Source organism: Heliconius melpomene, chromosome 7 (assembly GCF_056956725.1).
Source record: "Heliconius melpomene rosina isolate 202511_hmr_F chromosome 7, ASM5695672v1, whole genome shotgun sequence".
Taxonomy (NCBI): domain Eukaryota; kingdom Metazoa; phylum Arthropoda; class Insecta; order Lepidoptera; family Nymphalidae; genus Heliconius; species Heliconius melpomene.
Window position 1 is genome coordinate 12817032 of NC_140395.1, and position 21137 is coordinate 12838168.

Below are 21137 nucleotides of genomic sequence, written 5' to 3' on the forward strand. Positions count from 1 at the left end.
ATTATCGTATTCAATGATAATAAAAAATTAATATGTATTGGAACTTTTACTGTCTGTTGAAATGTCATATGCATGTATGTATTTTCGGTGTAACGCGTTCAAGATAATTATATTATAAATTAGAAATTATTTTCTGTTTCCTCTTTTTGATGTTTTCTTTTCGCCAGCTTGCTAAAACATTACTAATATTTATTTACTTATTAGAAATACATGAATATGATGTCAAGTGGGATTTAAATCTACAATCATTGCATCTAGTCCAACAAGTGACAACAAAATGGCCTTTGTTTTATTAAGCTTAATTATTTACGAATTATTAAATTTTTTATCATATAGAATGTGAATGTCGGAATAACGTGTAGGTGTTACATAAACATTGACTTTCCACGCCATTTGTTTACTTTCGTATTGTAGAATTTGCAAACAGAGATAAGGCATTGGTAGTAGGTATATTTAATTTATACAGGTTGGAATTGTCAGCACCACTTTAAATGAAACCACAGTTTTAACTACTCTGTAAAAGCCTAATATAATTCGGAAAAAAAAATCCCAAAAATGAAAAAGTTATTTTTTCAAACAAAATAAATAATAAAATTATCGTTTTACAATAAAACGCCATTAGTAAAGTATAACATAGGCACGCACACACTTACCTATCAAATCGGAAACGTCGCACACGTATGTGTGCGTCACACGAAATACAGGTATGGATAAAAATCGTGAAATGAAAAAAAAATCCTACGTCCAAACTGTTGAGGTACCTTGATTAATTTCTTACGTGTGGGTTTGAAATATATTACTCTATATGCAGTTTCAATAAAAGAAGCGCTGCCTCTTCCACCCTGTATAAGTAATTCATATTTTATAGGGGAGCACGGAAATACATTTAAGATGTAATTAATAACTGGTATAAATATATAAAAACCAAATAAACTGATGATAGTGGGTTCGATTCTCACTCGGTTGAATGATTTATTTATAGGCTCGATGACTAAGCAATAAATATATTTGCCATTTGTATTTTTAGGCAGAGGGAACTATTTGCTGAGACATTATTTTTCCGAATTTCTCTCATTTTGTAGACATTGGTCGGATTGCGCGGAACTCCACGTCCTAGAATTTTGCCGGTAAAACTATGTGCTTTAATTCGAATACTATGCCTTGACGTCTGACGTGATACACGTACAATAACCGTGAGTTAAGGTTACGCTACTCATTTGCTAAACGATTAAAAGTGTTTTGTTCAGCAAATTTGTACAATCATTCACGTATTGTTGAATATTCAATAAATTACAGCATGAGAATATGTTTGTCTATATTATATTATATAACATTGAAGTTTCACGTACCTGTACTAAGATATAGATGTAGGTATAATATAAATACTTTTAGTATAAGTATGTTTATACAAGTAAATAAATATTATAAATTCCTTTTTTTTAAATATAAAGAAAAATATTTGCGGCTTTGCCAGCATATTAAAATATTAGTGTACCTACTCGTATAAGAGTTGTGTGTGCACCTCGACACTTTATAAGTAACTCTGAATCAAAGACAATGTGTAACATCGAAACTATTAACATATTGTAATGACAATATTGTAGTTAAACCTGCCTCGATAAATAAATTTATTTATATTTTTATTTATTACTTTATTTGTACACCACAATAAAAACAAACATACACATTATCCAACACAGATTTATAATATTAGTGTAGATATAAATTTAATTACCTCCTAATTAGTAGTTTCATGCAAAACAAGAGGAAAATGTTAGTTTAATTGAGTCATATATGGAAATAAACAAGATTGTTTGTATGTACATAATGTGACATATTATAGTACTATTTGAAGAATGAAAGATATAAATTCGCAAGAAGCCATTAGTTATCATATATTATGTTTAAAATGAAAATTATAAAAGAAGAGACAAAACCACCGGTTGGTACTATTTTTTTTTACGAATTAAGCCAAAATACTAATTGAATAGTGAATTTACAATTGAGTGCGAGTGTTGTGTAAAAGTGTTTTATACAGAGTGTTTTTGTCATCATCACTTTAAATGAAACCACAGTTTTAACTATTCTATAAAAACCTAATACAATTAAACAAAAGATATTTTGCCAAAAATGAAAGAGTTATTTTTTGAAATGTAGTCGTACGTACGTCGAACATAGTTTAGTTTAGGTTTATCATAGAAAATAGGTAATTGCATAAAATAGAACGAGAGATACGCCATTCTCGTTCTGGTATGTTTTTTGAGAATGAAAAGTGGCAGAACAGCAATGTTTATTAGTATTTGTGTAGTAATACGTGCGTCACACGTAATACTAATCATACAAAACCATGAAATGGAAAAAAATAATTCTTCGTCTAAACTTCGAATTATTTGTGTCGTCTAACTGTTTTAAGGTATGGGTTTGAAATATTTTATCCTATATCCTGCTCCCAAAGGGAGGGAGGCAAAAGGAGCGCAATTCCAAATTTAAATATATTAACAATAATATTACAAATTTTTCATTGGAAAAGTAAATTATTCATAAATAATGCAGACAAGAGTTTAAAAAAGTGTTAAGTAATTCAAAGGCAGTGGGTAAATAAATAAATAGAATATTTAATAATTTTAGATTAGGCTTAATGGTTTATTTCTTTAGCTAAAGACAAATTTAAATTATAAAAAATAAATTTTAGGTCAAAGATGGTTTTCCGGGAATAGTAATAATAATAATCCTCGCGGAGTTTTGCGAGAGATTTTCTTACTCTGGCATGAGAGGTGAGTTAAATTAAATATTTTTTCTATAATATAATGTGATCTTGTTTAATACTTATAAAAACCGTAACCATAAAATGTGTATTACAGTCTTATAACTTATAATTGAACAAAATGATATTAAACTGTAAACAGTAAAAATAAATAATTATGTTAAAGGATGTTTTTAGTTTGTCGTTCTTATTTCATGTAATGTCAAAACGTATAAAAAATTATACTTAGTGTGTTTTGAACATAACCTTGCTAAGGAAGTAGTTTTTTTCTAAGTATAAAATAAATCTTTAAAAAAGTTATACAAACAAAACTGAATATATAAAGTAATATACAAATTGTTAGGCGTGCCGTGCCCAACAATTCAAATCTTGCTTCGCCATCCATTTTCGATAAGGGCACATCTCTGACATGGGACATTTACCTTAATTATATAGTTATTGGGCGTTTGAGGACCATTGTTTGACATGCATCATTCAACTTAATGTGAAGGGATGATGATATCGTTGTTATGGAGTCCTGAATTATGAAGTCATTTATTTATTTAGTATTTTCTTGCTATAGTATTATTATATAAGGGTGGGCAAAGATAATCTATTTTCATGTACCCTATGAATGGAGACCAATATGGTTGGCGTGCTATTTAGCAGAACTAGTAGAACCGAAAGCAGGGAGATTTTTTATATACAAATATTCCTTAAATTGGAGATAGAACCCCCAAACACTAATATAAACTATTTTATACTAGCTTTTACGTGTTTCGCCATTTTGGTCTATAACTAATAAAAACAGTGCATAGAAACGGTGTTAAATTTGCATATATTTATATAAATCAAATCAAAATCAGATCAGCTACTTGCTGCATGCCGTCCACAGCAGTATAGGTAGAGGGAATGTTAAGATGCTCCGTTCCTCACTGTGCACTAAATTTGTCGAGGCATGTTGAGTGGCGGAATTCAACGCCGAGCTTTTGCCTTAGTGCCAGAGCGAATAAATGAAAATATTATTTAAGTAATAATTCATTCTCTCGAGTGAGGATCAAAACCACAACCGTCGCGTTACAGCCACACCCTTGTGCCCCTGGGTCACGACGGCTTCTATATTACTATATTTATATAGTAGTTACAATTTATCTTAAATCTATTATTCATACATTTCAGCGTTTCTAACGCTCTATTTGCGGAGTAAATTAAGCTTTACGGACGAGGAAGCTACGGAGATATATCATGTCTTCAGTACATTCTGTTACTTTTTCCCCATTCTTGGAGGAATTTTGGCTGATAATTATCTTGGTAAATTCAGGTAGGGTATTATAATATATAATTTTTTAGTATAACCCTATAAAAAAAAGATAAATAAAAAAATACTATGTTATATTCTATTGCTTAGTAATTTCTATAAATTTAGTTAGCTGTAGCATTGTGTATTTAAAAATAGGAACAATGTGATATCAAAATCGCGAAAATCAAAGATTTTCTGCATAGCTGAATATTGAAAATTTAAGCATATTAACTAATGCATTGATAAATGGGAATATATTTTTAATATATTTATATTTCAGAACAATTCTTTACTTGATGTTCATATATGCTGGTGGAAATCTGTTTGTGGCCATTACTGCTATACCACTGCTTGAAATGCCTAAACGGTAAGTCTAAGTGTATATACTTATTCGATACAATAAATATTGATATAGGTAAAACTTATAGCATTTTTACAAAAGAAATAATAGAAAATATTTTTTTTTGGTAGTAGAAAGCTTCATGTTCATATTTAAATAATGTATCACCTCGATTTTTCCAGTAAATCTTGGGTCTCGCGAGTAGATTTATCACCGTAATGGCTCTTTCTATCTATGTCTCTTTTTCATACCTTTTTTGTCACATTTATTTACTGAACAAAAGGATGTTTTTTTAATATATTTTTTCAGTTTCAATGTCACATTACATTCTATATTATACATATTATTTAAACTTATATAAGTTAAACAATATTTTGTAAGTATACTTTTATTTGTACCCAGTAAGCAAATATTAAACAGCTATGCCATAACACTTGCCTACTGACAAACGGCAACTAATGTTAATTTAATTTAGATGTTAGTTTTAATCTCATTTAAAAACGAATTAGCTGTGGGTTCCATTCTACTCAATAAAATTTGCTTTTTAATATTTTTGAATATATTTAATTAACCTATTCACAATAGAAAGTAATACATGTATTGGCCACTGCTATATTGACATAGACTAGTTATTATTTCGAACCAAATAAACTGAGTTAAAGTTAACTATATTATTTATATTTCTGTATGGAGTTTAATAAAAGTTACAAATTAGTTAGAGCAAATTACAACATTTCAGTTGAAGTAATTAGGACGTGATTAATTACGCTCATGTTTATGTTTTGAATGGCGTTTTGGTATACATTTTTTTAATTATTAGTAAAAAAAAATAGTAAGAAGTTAAATATGAAGACTTTGTATTAAAAATTTACATCCTTTCTGCTAAATGAATAAACTTAAATGAATTCATATATATTTTGTGTTGTAATTTTGATTCTAGGATCTCATTGCCTTTAATGTTATGCGAAATAAAGCAAGAAGCTGATAAAAATATCACTTTCATAAGCTTTATAAAATTATGTTCATATGGAATTGCACTCAATTGTGGCGCTGTGAGGCACAAGCGTGCGCATCTAAATACTACAGGTTGTTGAGTTCGATTTCCACATACACGGGCAAATGAAAATTACACTTATAATAAAATTGTAACTGATCGCTGTCTGTACATAAGAGAAGTTAAATCAGAAAAAATATTACTACAGGTTCCCAGGTACCTTCCGCTTACCCTGCTGTGGGTATAGGGGGTACGGCATAAAGCTCAACAAAATAAAATAATAATCTTAATATTAAATTTAGCTGCTCCCCATCCATCCATCAGCCTTTTAAGGTCCACTGCTGGACATAGGCCTCCCCCAATGCTCGCCACTCCGTCCGGTCCTGCACCCTTTGAATCCAGCGGGTTCCCGCTGCCTTCTTAAGGTGGTCGTCGTTAGCTGCTATATTCCTACTATATTATTTTTTCAGATTATGCACACTCCTGGGCTTGTTCCTAATAACAGTAGGCACTGGAGGCATCAAGCCTTGCGTAACATCGTTCGGGGGTGACCAATTCGTACTTCCCAAACAAGAGAAGCAATTGGCACTATATTTCAGTATATTATACTTCAACACTTGCACTGGTAGTTTAATTGCGAAGACTATATCTCCTATATTGAGATCTGAGGTGCATTGTTTTGGTGACAAGGACTGCTACTCATTGGCCTTCGGTGCTCCGGGCTTGGTGGTGCTGATGTCGATAGGTGAGTTTGGTTGTTGTATGTTAATTGATTAAATAGAAATAGATATGGTTTACTTCTAATAATAGATATAGATAGATGTAGAAGAGGTAATGTTTTCTTGTGTGTGCACTATACATCGTGAAGCAGATTTAATTTTAATTTAATTTATAAGTAAAGACAAAGATATAGAAAGGAAGTCGGGTATTTACTTTGTATATTTATCAATCTAAATGTTTATCATAATAACCTCGCTCCTATGTAAAAGGGCGGTTATTTCTGTATTATTGTTGTTTATTATAAATAGGTACTTCAAATCATAATCATAATCATACTGGAAAACAACTGGTTTTCCAGTTCCTTCGGTTGTTTAAAATTTCTTTGCTCAATCAGCCGAATTTTACACGCAGTGTTTTGCAAATTAGGCAGTACTAATTATTTGAGAATTTAATAAATTCATTATTTTAGTATTTAAATTTTGTGGTACAGGAGCAAGTTTTGGGTTCACATTATATTAATATTTAAATTTTATCGCTCTGGTGAGGAGGAAAAGCGCAACGTTGAGTTTCGTCACTCATAGCACACACATAGCCTCAAAAATTTGACGGAAAGTTTAAGCGGAAATGACTTAGTGGGAAGCGGAGAGTCTTAAAAGGTAGGTTCTCAGGTTCCCTCTGCCCTCTGCTGTGTGCAGAATACAGCGTGATGCAAAAATATCATAGAGAAAGTTTCAACCTCAATAATTTGAAATTTGTATAACAATATATTATTTTTTACTTCGAAGTCTATATGAGAAAAATGTGTAATGTCTTCTAACATACAGTCTATGAAACCAAGGAAAGGTCGTATCGTCCTTTCACAATGTACGCGTGTTTATTTGTTCTCTTTTTAATTGTACAGATCTAAGTGACAGACAAGATAAGATGGTATCTTGGTTGGTTATTTTTATACCTTTATTTGTCTTGGAGATGAATCGTTCTAAATATATTTACAGTAAGGAAGGCAATAGTAACCTAGTGGTTGTTTGGTTCCCAACGCATGTCCAATTTTCGAAATATTGTGTGTTTTGTGGCGTAACTCAACGCCGCTCTGTCTTTTTACTTGAGCGAGAAAATTAAAATAATAAATTTCCTAGAATGGAAATCGCATACGTTTAGTCGGACGCGGTGATGATGGTGGTCTGTCTGAGGTCATTAAAACATTTTTTGAAATATAAAACAAAATAAATACTTTTTTGAACAAAAGGTACCAATCATTTTTCATCCAAAGGCTAATAAAAAATGTCATTGGCGCCAAAACTAACATACCTATCCTAATTCAACATGACACAAAAGAAGAATAGGTAAACTAATAAAACTAAGAAATTGAACAACTTTTATAATATATGAGACAGTTTCATTTGAAAACATTTACTTTTGAAGGGTTTAAAATATAACAGAATAGCGGTCTCATGTGTTTCCAACAGCCATTATTCATTGTCAAGTAAAACATGTTATTCTAGGTTTTATTATACAATTCACTTACGTGTGTCTTTTATAAAATCATATTTAATTATTTATAAATGACATGTGAGGCCAGTGGCAAAGAGGTGTGCGAGTGCAAATGCACGTGCAAGTGTGCGATTGTAAACGCGACCAGTCCATTTAACTCGAGGAAATTAAATATTTTTTATTTTCATTTTTCTCACTCTGGTAACGACAAGTTGAGTTCCTTGTCAAAATGCAATGCCTCCAGAATTCGTCGAGTCAAGTTTCTTAGATTGTCTCAACACTAGGTTCCTATAGGGTCCCTCTATCTACCTTCATGTACGGGAGACAGAATATAAAAATATATACATATATTAGTTACTATGTTTTTAATTTCACAGAAATAATAAAAATAGTTTCAGTAGGTATTACATATTTTTAAAGTAGTCAATTTTATTATTTCATAGTAATTTTCGTGAGCGCTAAACATAGATATGTGATGAAGAAGCCCGAAGGGAATACTCTATTCGATTTCGTAAAATGTGTTTCTGTAAGTAATTGCTCTTGAGATATTAATGTCATGTTTTTATTATCGTAGGCATGTTTGTGACGTCCAAATATTGGATCTGTAAGTGTAAGCTTCTTTATATATTGTAGATGTTGATTCAGGGTTCGGTTTCCGTTTGAGGTAAATGTTTGTGTTGGTCGCTGATGATATATGTTTTTTAGTATGTGAGGGCTGTTTCAAGGCAGCGGCACAAGCTTATGGCAATACGATGATTGTGGATTTGATTCCAATTCGGTGTGCGGTTGAATTATTAATTTAACATATTTTTATTATTTAATGTTAACATTTTTTCATTCCTACACTGATACCAAGGCAAAAGCGCGGTGTTCGCGGCGTTTCGCCACTCAACACGGAATGCCCTGAAAATTCGTTCCCTAGGTAATAGGTTCCCTACCCTTTTTTATGTGGAATACAGCGTGAAGTTGAAAAAGTTTTTATTATTCAGAAAAAAATGCTATATGTAATTTAAACATAGTATGTTAAGAAAGTAAAAAGATATGTTGAGACTCTTTTTGTTGGTATTCGTTTTATTATACTATAGTAAAAATATATATAAAACTATACCTACATATTTACCGAAATTATAATGTACGACTGTAAGTGTGTATTTCCCTTGAGGGAATTTATATTTAAAAAATTACTTTCATTTTCGCAATTTGAAAACAAATTCAAAATATAAAAATTATAAATAATTTTCTATTCTAAGTTGGGGATAAAAAACGCTATAACGAACAGAAAAGGAGCTAAACAATCACACTGGCTCGATAGCACTGAGCCCAAATACGACCGAAGATTTGTAAAGGACGTCAAGAAGACTCTATCGATTATGATGCTGTTTACTGTTTTGCCTGTATTTTGGGCGCTTTTGGATCAAATGGTAACATATAATAAATTGTATTTTATATATTTTATTTTCATTACTTTTTATCTCGATTTTCATGATTTAAAAATCGTCTTTTATTATATTTTTAAGTAAGTTTCTCATAAAATGAGATTCGTTTTAGGGTTCAAGGTGGACACTACAGGCAACAAAAATGGACGGACGTTTAGGATTTATAACAATCAAACCCGATCAATTACAAGTATTCGGACCAATATGTATTTTAATTTTAATACCATTGGCACAAAAGGTATCTTCTTTAAAGATTATAAGTTTTTGGTCTAGACTCTAGAAAGAATAAGAATATAAATTTTCATATTTATTAATTAATGTTTATATAATAATAATATAATAAGAAATATTAATACCATACCAAGTATAAAGAAACTATCGCGTCGAATTAAGTTTTTTAAATTCCAACTTCTTAGTATTCATTTCAAAGGATTATTAATTTTGAAGGGCAAATATTTTTTTTAATAAAAATACTTCGTATTAAAATGGACTGATGAAACTGAGATATTAATTTGCAGTAAGATATTAATAAAATACACTTATATATTATTTTTAATTTGTCTTATCTTTGCATATTGCTTGCAGTTAGTATAGCTTTATAATAACTTGACCTTATATGAAAAAGTCATCCTTTTATCTAATATTATGGCGCAGTTGGAATTTTATAAAATTATTGTGGTTTCAAATTGAACTGAGAGTTATTTTATTTAAAAAAGTGTGACCTTGGATTTCTCCATATAAAATGTAATTAATTTAAATATGACAGAAAGAACAGGTTATAGTTCACTGAAAGTAAAAAAATCTATTTAACGCTACTATTAATCTTTACATATAAGTTTCGTATTATTCTGCAAATCCAGATAGGCTGAAAAAAGTTTTGCAAAAGACATTTTTCGGCTTAGTTTGAAACAATCCATCACGATTGACTAAACTCACCGCCATACGCCCGAAATTAATAATGTATCTCCGATCTCCAGTTAACGTCCATCTTGGAATGTTCGACATATCTATCCAATCTCTAACCTGCATGCCAATAACCATTCCGGATAATGTCAACTTATCATCAAAAGTGGATTGCAGGGCCCTCCCTGCGGTAACGATAGTTTCGTTTTACGTATCTTTTTTTAATTAACAAAATCCTAATATATATGCTAAATTAAATTTAAAATTAATTATTATTACTTATAAAAGTCCTATAAAAACTATTTTTAATAAAATAATAAATCTTTAAGTCCCAAAATATTAAAAAAGAATAAAAATTAATAATATTAAAACACTTTTTAAAACTTAATGCAATATGCTTAGGTGCGTACAATGGAACTTGAACATGTCATTTTGACAGCATATGTTTTTATAATATAATAATTAATTGTTAGTTTTAAGATACTTTATTCCTAACCCATTTTCATGTATAAATTATTAAACATAACTTGAAACGCCATAAAATTACAACTAAATTGAACTAAAGATAATTATTTTAATTTAATTAATGGAGTCCGGCATAGTAAGGTAAGTATCGTATGTATTCATAATTTTGTTTATTAAGTTTAAATATACATGCGAAAAATTATATAAAGGCGTTAGCCTCTATAGAATTTTTGAATTCATTATAATATTAATATCGTTTTGCTTGGCTATTTCAATTTCATATTGTTTATTGCTACATTGGATAACAAAGAATAAAATTTGAGATTAAGTGCAAGGTTATTATTTTAACTTATATTGATGAATGCTTTATTGAACAATGAACTAATAAATACTTTATTTTTTTCAGTAAAAACAAAACAGTGATTGCAAGAAATTCACTAAATATTTTGTAGCTTATAAGAAATGTATGGAGAATAAAGCTGATAAAATTACTAAACATGGAGCAAGCTAGAATTAAGAAATAAAAAATATTTATATAAAGAGACAAATAAAAAAATAGGTTACATTTTTTTAATAATAAAAAAATTACAATACACATTGTTTTCCTTATTCACCCCCAAAAACAAGTAAAACTATGATTAACTAACAATCTTCTCACTTAAGTAATTAATAAATATAAAATATTTAAATAATTATTCATCTTATAAAACAATTATTTATGTCCTTTCTGTGATATCTTATATTGCAGCGCTGTCCTCATTATCTATCATGTCATGAAGGTATTTCCATTCCTGTCCTGGTACTTCCTCCAAATTAAGATCTCTGCAAATGGAGTGCCATAATATGAAATTATCTTGCAAATGTTCTAAAAATATAAAATTTCTATATTAGGTATATAATTCATGAATATTAATAAGTTTAATACTATTTACACATCATACTAATAAATTATAATAAGATTTTTATTTATATGGTCCGTCCCCTTTTTTCCATACCATAGGTAATATTAGGTTAACATAATACCTTTCTATTATGTTCCTGGTTTAATATATGTTTGCTTGCAGCTTTGCTTTAGTACTTGGATTAAGAACTTGTGTTAATAAATATGGTCTATTTGGTACTTTACTTCCATTGATTACCATAATGTCTTGCATCACATTTTGCTGCCTATAATAAAATATAAAATATTATTTTACAAATATATGAGATAGTAATTTGGAAAATCAGCAACTGAAATTAATAAGCCCAGAGCTCAAATTAAGAAAAGATATGGTAAATTGTAACTGAGTTAAACTAAGACTTATACAAAAAAAAGTTTCCATAATTTGCCTGCTTTTGTAAAGAAAACTTTATATAACTTAATAATACTCACATGGCGATTAAACACATAAGTGTTCGAGTGCAATCAATTGCAGCAATAACTCCAGGAAAGGCACCAACTTGATAGAAGTTTTTAGCACTCTCTTGATATATTTTTATATGCTCACTGCATATATTTGTAATTGCTGACACTGACTACATAACACTATCATTACTATCACTCGAAGAAATGTCACTCCACATATTTATTTACTTTAAAAATCAAATATAATATAAATGCAATTTTGCAATCCGGGGATATGATAAAATAAACCCCAAAATATGTCGGATCGCAATTAGCTGTCATTTTTGCTATCCAACGTAATGTCAAAATGGACAGATCGTTTATTGGCACGCACAAGCTGTAATTTTCATACAAAGTTCCCTCTTCATCTCCAGTTAGTCCTCCCAACGATAGATTGAAGTTAAAGATTGAAAATGAAGTACTTCGATAGGTTATTGGCAAGCTAAACTCAAAAAATAGATTGATATTTTAATCTATGGTAGCAATTTATGGATTAGGATCGATTATTAACATTGGGCGTTACTCTATCTTATATAGTAGCGAGCGGGTAACAATAGTAAAAATAGTTAATTCCCGAGATAGGATCGAACACGACAATCACGTTTACAGCCAGATGCTTTACCACTGCGGCATAACGGCTTCTCATTTTACTATAAAAATATTTTCTATTTTAAGTACATATATCCATTTTTGGAAAGGCGGAATATTTTAGTAAATCCTCTCCATAAACTGACATTAGGAGGATTCCTTGCGGGCGTCGCGTTCATAGCGTCCGCCATCGTGGAAATATATATTAAGGTGAGTTATGGTTTTTATTATTTATGTGTGTGTTACTCTTTATTGTTTTAGGAAGAAATTACAGATGCTTCTAATAAATTTCGATTTTCATTTTCATATCGTTTAAATCTTAAAAAAGTCCCTTTATTTAATTATTTTTAAAACTATAAAAATTCTGGCTGACAATAATTTTTGAAAAACTTAGTCAATTCACGTAAGTTCACGCGAGATGTTTTGCTCTCTCTTTTATATTTTAAAACCCAATTTATTTTGATTGCTATATTAAAAATAATTATTTTTTTATACCTGTGTTACTTATGGAATATTATTAAACAAATTAAGTAAATTGACACCCAGCCAACGAAACGCCCTTTAATTTAATTTATACTTAATGTCAATTACATTTAATTGCAATTATCCTTACAGACGACCTACCCAGAGCTACCACATGCAGGATTATCGCAATTACGTATATATAATGGCAACCCTTGTCCAATTTCCATACAGAATGACCAGTATAACATTACTTACACTATTCCCTCTCTTTCACTCTATACTAATAAATATATACGTATAAATGAGACAGAAAATATAGAATTCATTTTACGTGGAAATTGTATTGCGCCTATGAAAGAAATTTACACCCTTGAGGAGAATAAGGCAATATCTTTTTATTTAAATGGCAATAATGTATCGAAATTCGTGGAAAATGTAGATAAAAGTAAGTCTGGGTTGCCTGTTGTTAGGTAAGTTATGTTTTTTTGCGTAATAATTTATTACTGTTATTATTACTATATTTATTACTGTTATTTTATTCTTGTATTGGCGGTTTGGCATTAGGAAAACATTATTTTCTTTATAAAGTTTATCGTCATTATTTTTTTCCAAATTAAATGTTTATTCGTGAATTATTTTATAATATTTAAAATTATTATAAGATTCATGCATTAAATTTTAAAAAATAAATATAAAAACAAATATGTTTTAAAACTTTAAATATAACATGAACGGAGCGCGTACTTACTTAGTAGAAGAAAATAGGCTACTTAAAACTTTTGTTGTTAGCAAATCTTGTTAGTGTAGGATTTTTTTGTGTAAAATTATACTATTACAAGAATATAAGAAGGAATTTTCAATACATAAAAATACAAGTTTAAAAAAAATCAAAATTGGGAATTGAACTTGCAATTATTACCAGTCGGTATGTACGTATTAAATGAATATTTTTCCCGTTTCCGTAGGCATTTTGAGAAATCTCACAGTCAACTCCCTAACCTATGTATCAAATTTCAACTTTATAATACCAGCAGTTTTTTTGTAATATTTTTTTATTTTAGGTTCCTTCTATCACAACGTGTAAATACATCAAACATATATTTATTCAATGAAAATCGTAAAGAAATAGAAACGTATTTAAACAATAAAAACTTACAAATAGAAGTGTTTATGTCGGTTTACTCTTTACGTGTTAATGATAGTGTCATTATAAATGATGTGATGATGAACAATGGTGGAGTGTATTCTGTGATGGTTGATAGAAATCGTGATGGCTATGTGAGTATGTTGTTTTTTTTAATTTTACGTCAGTTTTACGTTGTATCTTGTATATAGTAGGGTAGGCATTGAGAATTGAACCTGCAACCGTGCGACGTGGTACGACGTGGAAATTATTAGTTATATTAAAATATCAATATCTAATTACTAATATTTATATATGTATTTTTTAAATCAATACTAATATTGTTTTATTTACTTTTAGCAAGCTAAAGTAATCACAATAACAGAACCGAACTCTATAACAATGGCCTTGCTTCTCCCTCAATTTTTGATCATATCCACAGGTGAGGTAAGTTTAAAATATTTTGTTACAATTTTTTCTTAGCCAAATGAAAACGATGTTATGTACACATACATACATATCTTTTTCATTTGTATTGTAATACCAACTAACTATGTTACAGGCTAACATATAAGAAATTAATAGGATATAAATTTACTTTTTTAAACTTTTTATTTCTTTCTTTAATATAATTTTTCAATACTTTCTATAATTCAATCTGCCTTATATAAAATAGAAAGAAAACAAGATTGTATAGTATTAAAGTAAGCCTCCACGTTGTTTGTCGCACGTGCCAAAACATAACCTTAAAAAAATTTCAAAGAATATTATAATATTTCTTAGGTATATCCTTACATAAAGTATTGGTATTACCGATTTTTGTACTTAAAAGTTATTTTTTCGTTACGTATTAATCTGTTTTTCATAAAGTTGATAATAATCAAAGTTTTTCTCCTATCACACTTCTTTTTGGATTTCGCTGAAAATCGACAATTTTCATAGAAATGTCAGTTAGTTAAAAGTTTGGCCATTAGTGTGAAAGCTTGTCTTAGCATGAAAATGAAACACGAGAATCTTTTATTTCGATTACAAACGTAAATATATCTATTTTTTAACAATAACGTAATGCTTACCTTTTAAAGTTCAATGTCTATTGCATAGTGTAGAATAAGGTGGTGGAAAATACACATATTTCAATAAATTAAAAAAAAAACGTAATTAAAAAAAAAAACCTGAGTACCACACACAGCAGGGTACGCAGAGGGAACCTAGTGATGCGCCATGACGGCCTTATTGGTACTTTTTAAATTACGTACGGGTACTGCTGCTCCTACTACGTTATTGCTACTTTTTAAATTTTGTAGTATTTTGTTAAGTACGACGACCTCTATTTAGATTTCGGCATTCGTATATACTCGTATGTATCACTATTCAATTGCGGCTCGTAGGGCCATATGTTGAGATTTTCTCAGTACTTAGAAAGATTTACTAAAAAATACGTGTGCTTCGCATACTAATTACAAAGTAATTAATCTATATATATAAAATCGAAAGGTCACTCACTCATCATGAAATCTCAGAAATTAAATGTGCTAGGAATCTCAAATTTTGCATAGGAGTTATTTATAGGACATAGGTGCTCGCTAAGACGGGAATTTGCAATATTCGACTCCTAAGGGTTTGTTTTTGGGGTTGAAAGTTTGTATGAAACTTCGTTACTACAAATGCTAGGAGTCTCAAATTTTGCATAGACGTCACTAGGACGTAGCCATGGAGACAGAAATTAATAATAACATAGTTCACGCGGGTGAAACCGCGAGCAGGTCGCTAGTAAGTAATAAAACTAGGCACAAAAACGAAATCGAATTCGCTGCAATATTTTTATACTCGCTTTGCGTGAACAACGTCCATATACATAACTACTTAGAATATAAAATAAACACCTAATTACCTATTACAACTTACGTAAAGCTTAACCTATCAACCTATGCTCGGGCGGTTTCAATATAGTTGTTCCTAAGTACCATCTGGCGTAAAAGTTAGATAATCCAGACCAAACATTAACCGCCTTAATGTGCTGAGACGCCATTTACAAATATATAGTTCGTGGTAACTGTATATACTGTATGAAAGTCAGTTGAAAGATTTTCTTTTACGTTATTTTCATTTGCATATTTTGTTTTGTTTTTTTCTCATCGAGACTTTTTGGGAGAGAACTCCTAGAGATACGTACTTTGTTTTTGTATTTTTAATTCCCAACTCGTGAATGTTCTATTAAAATATATACTAACTAATAGGAAATGTTATAGTGCAGGGGGCACAGAATGTGACTGTAAACGCGACTGGTTGTGGGTTCGATCCCCACTCGAGGAACTGAAATATTTATTTAAATATATATTACAATTTCATCGCTTTAGTGTCGAGGCAAGGCGCGGCGTTGAGTTCCGCCACTCAACATGCCTTCAGAATTAATCCGGCTGTGTGAGAGATACAACGTGAAGCTGCAAAAAAGTTAAATAAGCACACGTAAGAAAGCTTTGAAAGCTCAGAGTCCGTTATACGTAGTGAAATCGTTTTTATTCCCTGAACTATCAATTTTCGTCAATAAAAAAGTCTTTTGTATTTCTTTTTTACTTTCATTGTACGAAAGGCTTCTTTGCTTTGTGGAACCAAGTTTAAATTATAGCAAGAACTTTGAGAACTTATATTGGCTTTGCAAACGTTATTTCTTTTGGTTTATAAAAGAATGTATTAAGTGTAATATTGAAATTAGAAAAAGTTACATATTGTTTCGATATTGACGTTAAGTTTTGGGTACAATTCAAATAGTACAATGAACAAACAGTACATGTTTTTCCAATTATATTAACTTTTTTCGCCGAATTCTAGAGACATTGCGTGTTGAGTGGCGGAACTCAACGCCGCGCTTTGCCTCGGCACCAGAGCGAAGAAAGGAAATTGTTAAATATATCATTACCTCGAGTGGGAATCGAACTCACAACCTGTCGTGTTGTCGCTGTGCTACAACAAGCTTCTTAAAAACTTAAAGTGCTGTATACGTACTTGTGCCTCATTTTAAGCACTCAAAAGCTACTTACTCATATCTTCTCCAGAGCGAAGTCCAAGATTTCTTTAAATTGCTCTTAACGCTTTCAAGTGAAGCAACAATCGTTTTGAAAAGTCATTTCAAAAAGCGAGAATTTAAAGAGTTCTTCTAATATAATAGTCGAGTTGGATTTTAAAATATTGATTTCTCATTTAAAGAATATTTTCTATGAATTCAATGTTGATTTTCCGTGTGATTACGTATCTGCAGAGAGCGGAGAATGAGGGTATTATATGATAGATATCAAAATCAAATTCAAAATTTTGTTGTAGAGTAATATTTATACTAGTAACAAATATTTAACTATGGTCTACAAGCATTTTCTCTGTCATTCCCGATTTCTCTTCAAGATAAACAAACTGCACATTATTAAATAATATTTCCTATAATATATGAAAGACTTATATAATAAAATAACTACCAAGTTTAATTTAATATATAATATAACAACAAATGCTTTAGGCGTCTAGGCAAGACAAGTTAGCGTAATCTGGCGCAGACATTAACGCTATAATAAAGCGGCTGTTAAAGACGTACACACCTTATTCACTTACGAGTATAAGCATATTAGCGTGTGTAGGAATAAAGTTACGCTTTGTTTTCATCGTGTGTGGGAATCTTTATTGTAGTCATAGTGCTAATTTAAGTTAGGAAATAAATAAAAAGGGCCAATGAAAAAAAAGGGTCTTGGCGTAGTCGTAGAGAAGTACGAGTGGCACGGTTGATAGTAAACACGACGGTTGTACGTTCGACTCCTAGTCGGGTGAATAAATTATTTGATTTTTTTTTAAATCTAGTAGCAAGATAAAAAGCGCCGCGTGGATTCTTCAACTTAAGACGCTATGTCTCAAAAATCTGGCGCAATGTGGATAACGGAGTGTCTTTACATTAATTTCCCTCTGCTTCTTTGAAGTTAAAAAAAAACGTGCATCTTTCATTCTCCTCTTCTTATTTTTGATTTATATTTTGTAACCTCCACGTAGGCAGAGGGAACCTGGGTTGGTGTTGAGTAGCGGAACGCAACGTCGCGTTTTAGTTCGTAACCAGAGTTACTTATAGTTTCAAATATTACCTATTTGTCTATCTATAACTACATTTTATCTATATATATAAAATACTGTATGACTTTAATAGAAGTCAGCCATTTAAAAATAGTAACATAATTTCCAAGTCTAACTAGAGACATTATACCACGAGAATGTCCGTTGCATTCCATACTGAATCGCAACGCGACCCTTCAGGCGAAAAACGACCCAGTTAGTGTAACGTTCAGGGTAAAATATTTGCTTAGAGTAGAGAGAAAAAGCAGTAAGTGAGGACGTTTAAATTTTATTACATTTTAGCTGTTTATATTTTTTTGTGATTCTTTTTCTCTTACTTTTACGTATTTATTGTTTTATTAAGCTTTACGTTGTGGAAATGTGTTGTATGGAAACCAGTGTTAAAACAATTCCGTTCCCCATAATCATCTGTAATATTCAGTGTGTTTATAAATGGATTTAAAGGGAATTGTTAAGATAGCATCCTGTTTTTAATTTTCTAGTAATGACAATATCTCCAAAAAATTCACGGTGAAACTCAACTGCGTGTTATGTCAAATTAGGTTAAGAAATGTCTTTTTTAAAAACTAGCTGTTAGCTGCGATTTCTGTGGTCTATCATCTGTGGTCGAATAAAAATAACGATGAGTTGTGTGAAACGTGACACAATTTGAACGTTAGACCGCAGATACGGTGGGTTACATATATACGATCAACCTGATGCAATATAGCTTATAGATTTCCTTGATAAATGAACTATCTAAAACGAAAATAATTTCTCCATTCAATCCAGTAGTTCTTTAGATAAGCGCGTTAAACTAAAGAAAAAAGTACACCTTTATAATATTAGTATAGAAATTGATATAAACATTACTTTCAGTTAGATTTTAATTATGCCATTAATTATGATGTAGTGATTCTCTATATATAATATAATTATATGTGTCTGTATAATTATTTAAATCACAAACGTGTAACGAAAGGAAGCCGAGTGGAAAACCAAGGAACAACCGCAGAGAGACGGCACGTGTACTTCAGTTGCGCGATTGCCACAGATTTCTATAATATTTCTTCATAACATAGCTATAAATAATAATGTTTTCTTTTATTTTACTTGTTAATGGTGGAACCGAATACCGCGATGTGTTTGATTATTTTATTACATTCGTTCGCAATACAATACATTCGTATATAAAGTATAGAAGACTTATGAGTCTTCTATATAGTATGTATATACATGTATGAACAACGTTATCATACTAATATGATAGTTTATAAGGATGGATGTTAGTCCGATTTTACACTAATAGTATACCTTATAAAATTAATGTATTTTTTTGTATAATTTGGCAATAATTTAACAACAACTATAAGCGGGCGAAGCCGGGTTAGAGTCTCTAGTAACATACAATTCAAATACAAACATTAAAACAGGTACTATTTGCGATAACTGGCAACGAGTTCGCGTTTAAAGAAGCGCCCGAGAGCATGAAGGCTGTGATGACAGCGATATGGCTGCTGACGGAGGCCGCGGGCAACGTCATCATCATCGTCATCACGAGGATATTCGTTAATTATAAACAAGTAAGTGTATATGTGCACAGTGTGTAGTGGAGACGGGTAGTATTTTAGTAATAGAATAATGTTGGAAGTTTCAGAGTATACGCAATGGTTTTGGGTTTGATTCTTACTGAGTCATTATATATTTTTTTATTTTGTAAAAACGTATTATGTAATGTAGATGTAATTTTTTATTAATATGGCAGCGTGAAATCAATAGTATGTGTAAGAAAGCTGTGTTATATACGTATTTTTATGCATATTTTATAAGAAAATATTAGAATTTTGCATTCTTTCCCTAGATAAACCATATTTTTGGAACATTTCATACTCCTCTGTCAGCGTACTTTTTGTAAAAGGGGTAAAAGATTTTGTGCAAAATATTTAATATTATTTAATAAATATATTCATATTTATCTTCCAGGAAACCCAATCATTTATTTATACGGGAATGATGTTTGTAGCCATTCTGATATTCCACTTCATGTCTAGAGGTTATCAATTTGGTCATTCAGACGAAGAAAAGAAGGAAAAAAGAAGTAATAGCGACGTATTGTATCAACAAGTGAAGCAAGCTGAGGACTGTTTAGAACATTAACTGACATTTTTTTTATTTATTTTATTGCATATTTTAAAATAGCCGTTGAGAAATAAATATGTTTTTAAAGAAAATTTACATTTTTATATTTTAAAGGTTATTAGTTATTAGTTGACTTAGGCTATTGTAATTATAGATGCGTTAATTATTGCTGTTGTTTTATTTTCATAATTTTTTATTGTTTTATATTTTAGCATTTTTTTAGTTGTTCACGCTGTATCCTGTATATAGAGGGAACCTGCGAATCCAGTGTTAAGAAAGCTACGTTGATGATAGAGACACTTCCGTAATCCTTTGCCCATTTTCCACCGAATGCTTAAGGGCTGCGTGTTGAGTGGTGGAATTCAACCAATTACCAAGCACAATGTGATTTATAAGGATAAACTCAGGAAATATGTAAAATATTTAATATTTTCATTCCCTCGCTTTGGTGACAACACGCCAATCTTCTTATATGAATAGTAGGGAACGAGTGTCTAATGGCAATGGAGTATCTTAGCACTATGTTTTCAAGTTCCCTTTGCCTATTCTGCTAAGTGCGCAATTAAGTGGGAAGCTATAAAAAAAATACTAAACTTGCTAAGTTATTCCAATGTATTTAATTAAAAATTCTTTAAGTACCGGCTCAAATAGTAATTATTACAAACATTAATTAAGCAAGTTCAGACTATTAAAACTGTAGAAGTTAGCAAGCGCTTGTATGGAAATTTTTTCGAACTTGTAAATTTGTTAGCGTTTTGTTCAAAGTTATTTGGGTCGGAGCAATGTTCTATGAAATATATATTTTTTTACTTTCTTCTACATACTTAAGCGTTCTTGTTTTTTTTTTTATTGATATTCTTCTAATCATATATCTATTTATAACTAGAATTTATATTAACATTTAATAGTATTCACATACAATACCTAATACAATATCTAAGCTCACAAATGAGAAAACTT

The 21137-nt window shown here is 30.4% G+C and overlaps 1 protein-coding gene and 2 long non-coding RNA genes across 6 annotated transcripts; 2 read left to right on the forward strand and 1 right to left on the reverse strand.

The window, feature by feature from the left end:
• Positions 1 to 150: 150 nt before the first annotated feature.
• LOC146537911 (peptide transporter family 1-like) lies at positions 151 to 20601 on the forward strand. 3 transcript variants are annotated; one of them, XM_085188612.1, is made up of 14 exons: positions 151 to 1127; positions 2693 to 2774; positions 3923 to 4064; positions 4324 to 4410; positions 5848 to 6122; positions 8032 to 8114; positions 8839 to 9009; positions 9137 to 9262; positions 12452 to 12574; positions 12980 to 13299; positions 13891 to 14107; positions 14313 to 14399; positions 19472 to 19621; positions 20022 to 20601. In XM_085188612.1, the coding sequence occupies exons 2-14, from the start codon at positions 2768 to 2770 to the stop codon at positions 20193 to 20195; spliced, it is 1962 nt and encodes a 653-aa protein (XP_085044738.1). In that variant the 5' UTR covers positions 151 to 1127; positions 2693 to 2767; the 3' UTR covers positions 20196 to 20601. The 3 variants fall into 3 exon arrangements, 2 of the variants coding, with proteins under 2 accessions (XP_085044738.1, XP_085044737.1); XR_014878154.1 differs by lacking the exon at positions 151 to 1127 and adding an exon at positions 1747 to 1942 and having other exon boundaries at positions 14313 to 14394; positions 20022 to 20161; XM_085188611.1 differs by lacking the exon at positions 151 to 1127 and adding an exon at positions 1751 to 1942.
• LOC146537912 (uncharacterized) lies at positions 9585 to 10985 on the forward strand. The gene is made up of 2 exons (XR_014878157.1): positions 9585 to 10533; positions 10799 to 10985. It is a non-coding gene; the product is annotated as an uncharacterized LOC146537912 (long non-coding RNA).
• On the reverse strand, positions 10941 to 12310 carry LOC146537913 (uncharacterized). Of its 2 annotated transcripts, none has more exons than XR_014878156.1 (3): positions 11765 to 12310; positions 11416 to 11559; positions 10941 to 11214 (listed from the first exon to the last, which is right to left on the reverse strand). It is a non-coding gene; the product is annotated as an uncharacterized LOC146537913 (long non-coding RNA). The 2 variants fall into 2 exon arrangements; XR_014878155.1 differs by having other exon boundaries at positions 10941 to 11257.
• Positions 20602 to 21137: the final 536 nt, after the last annotated feature.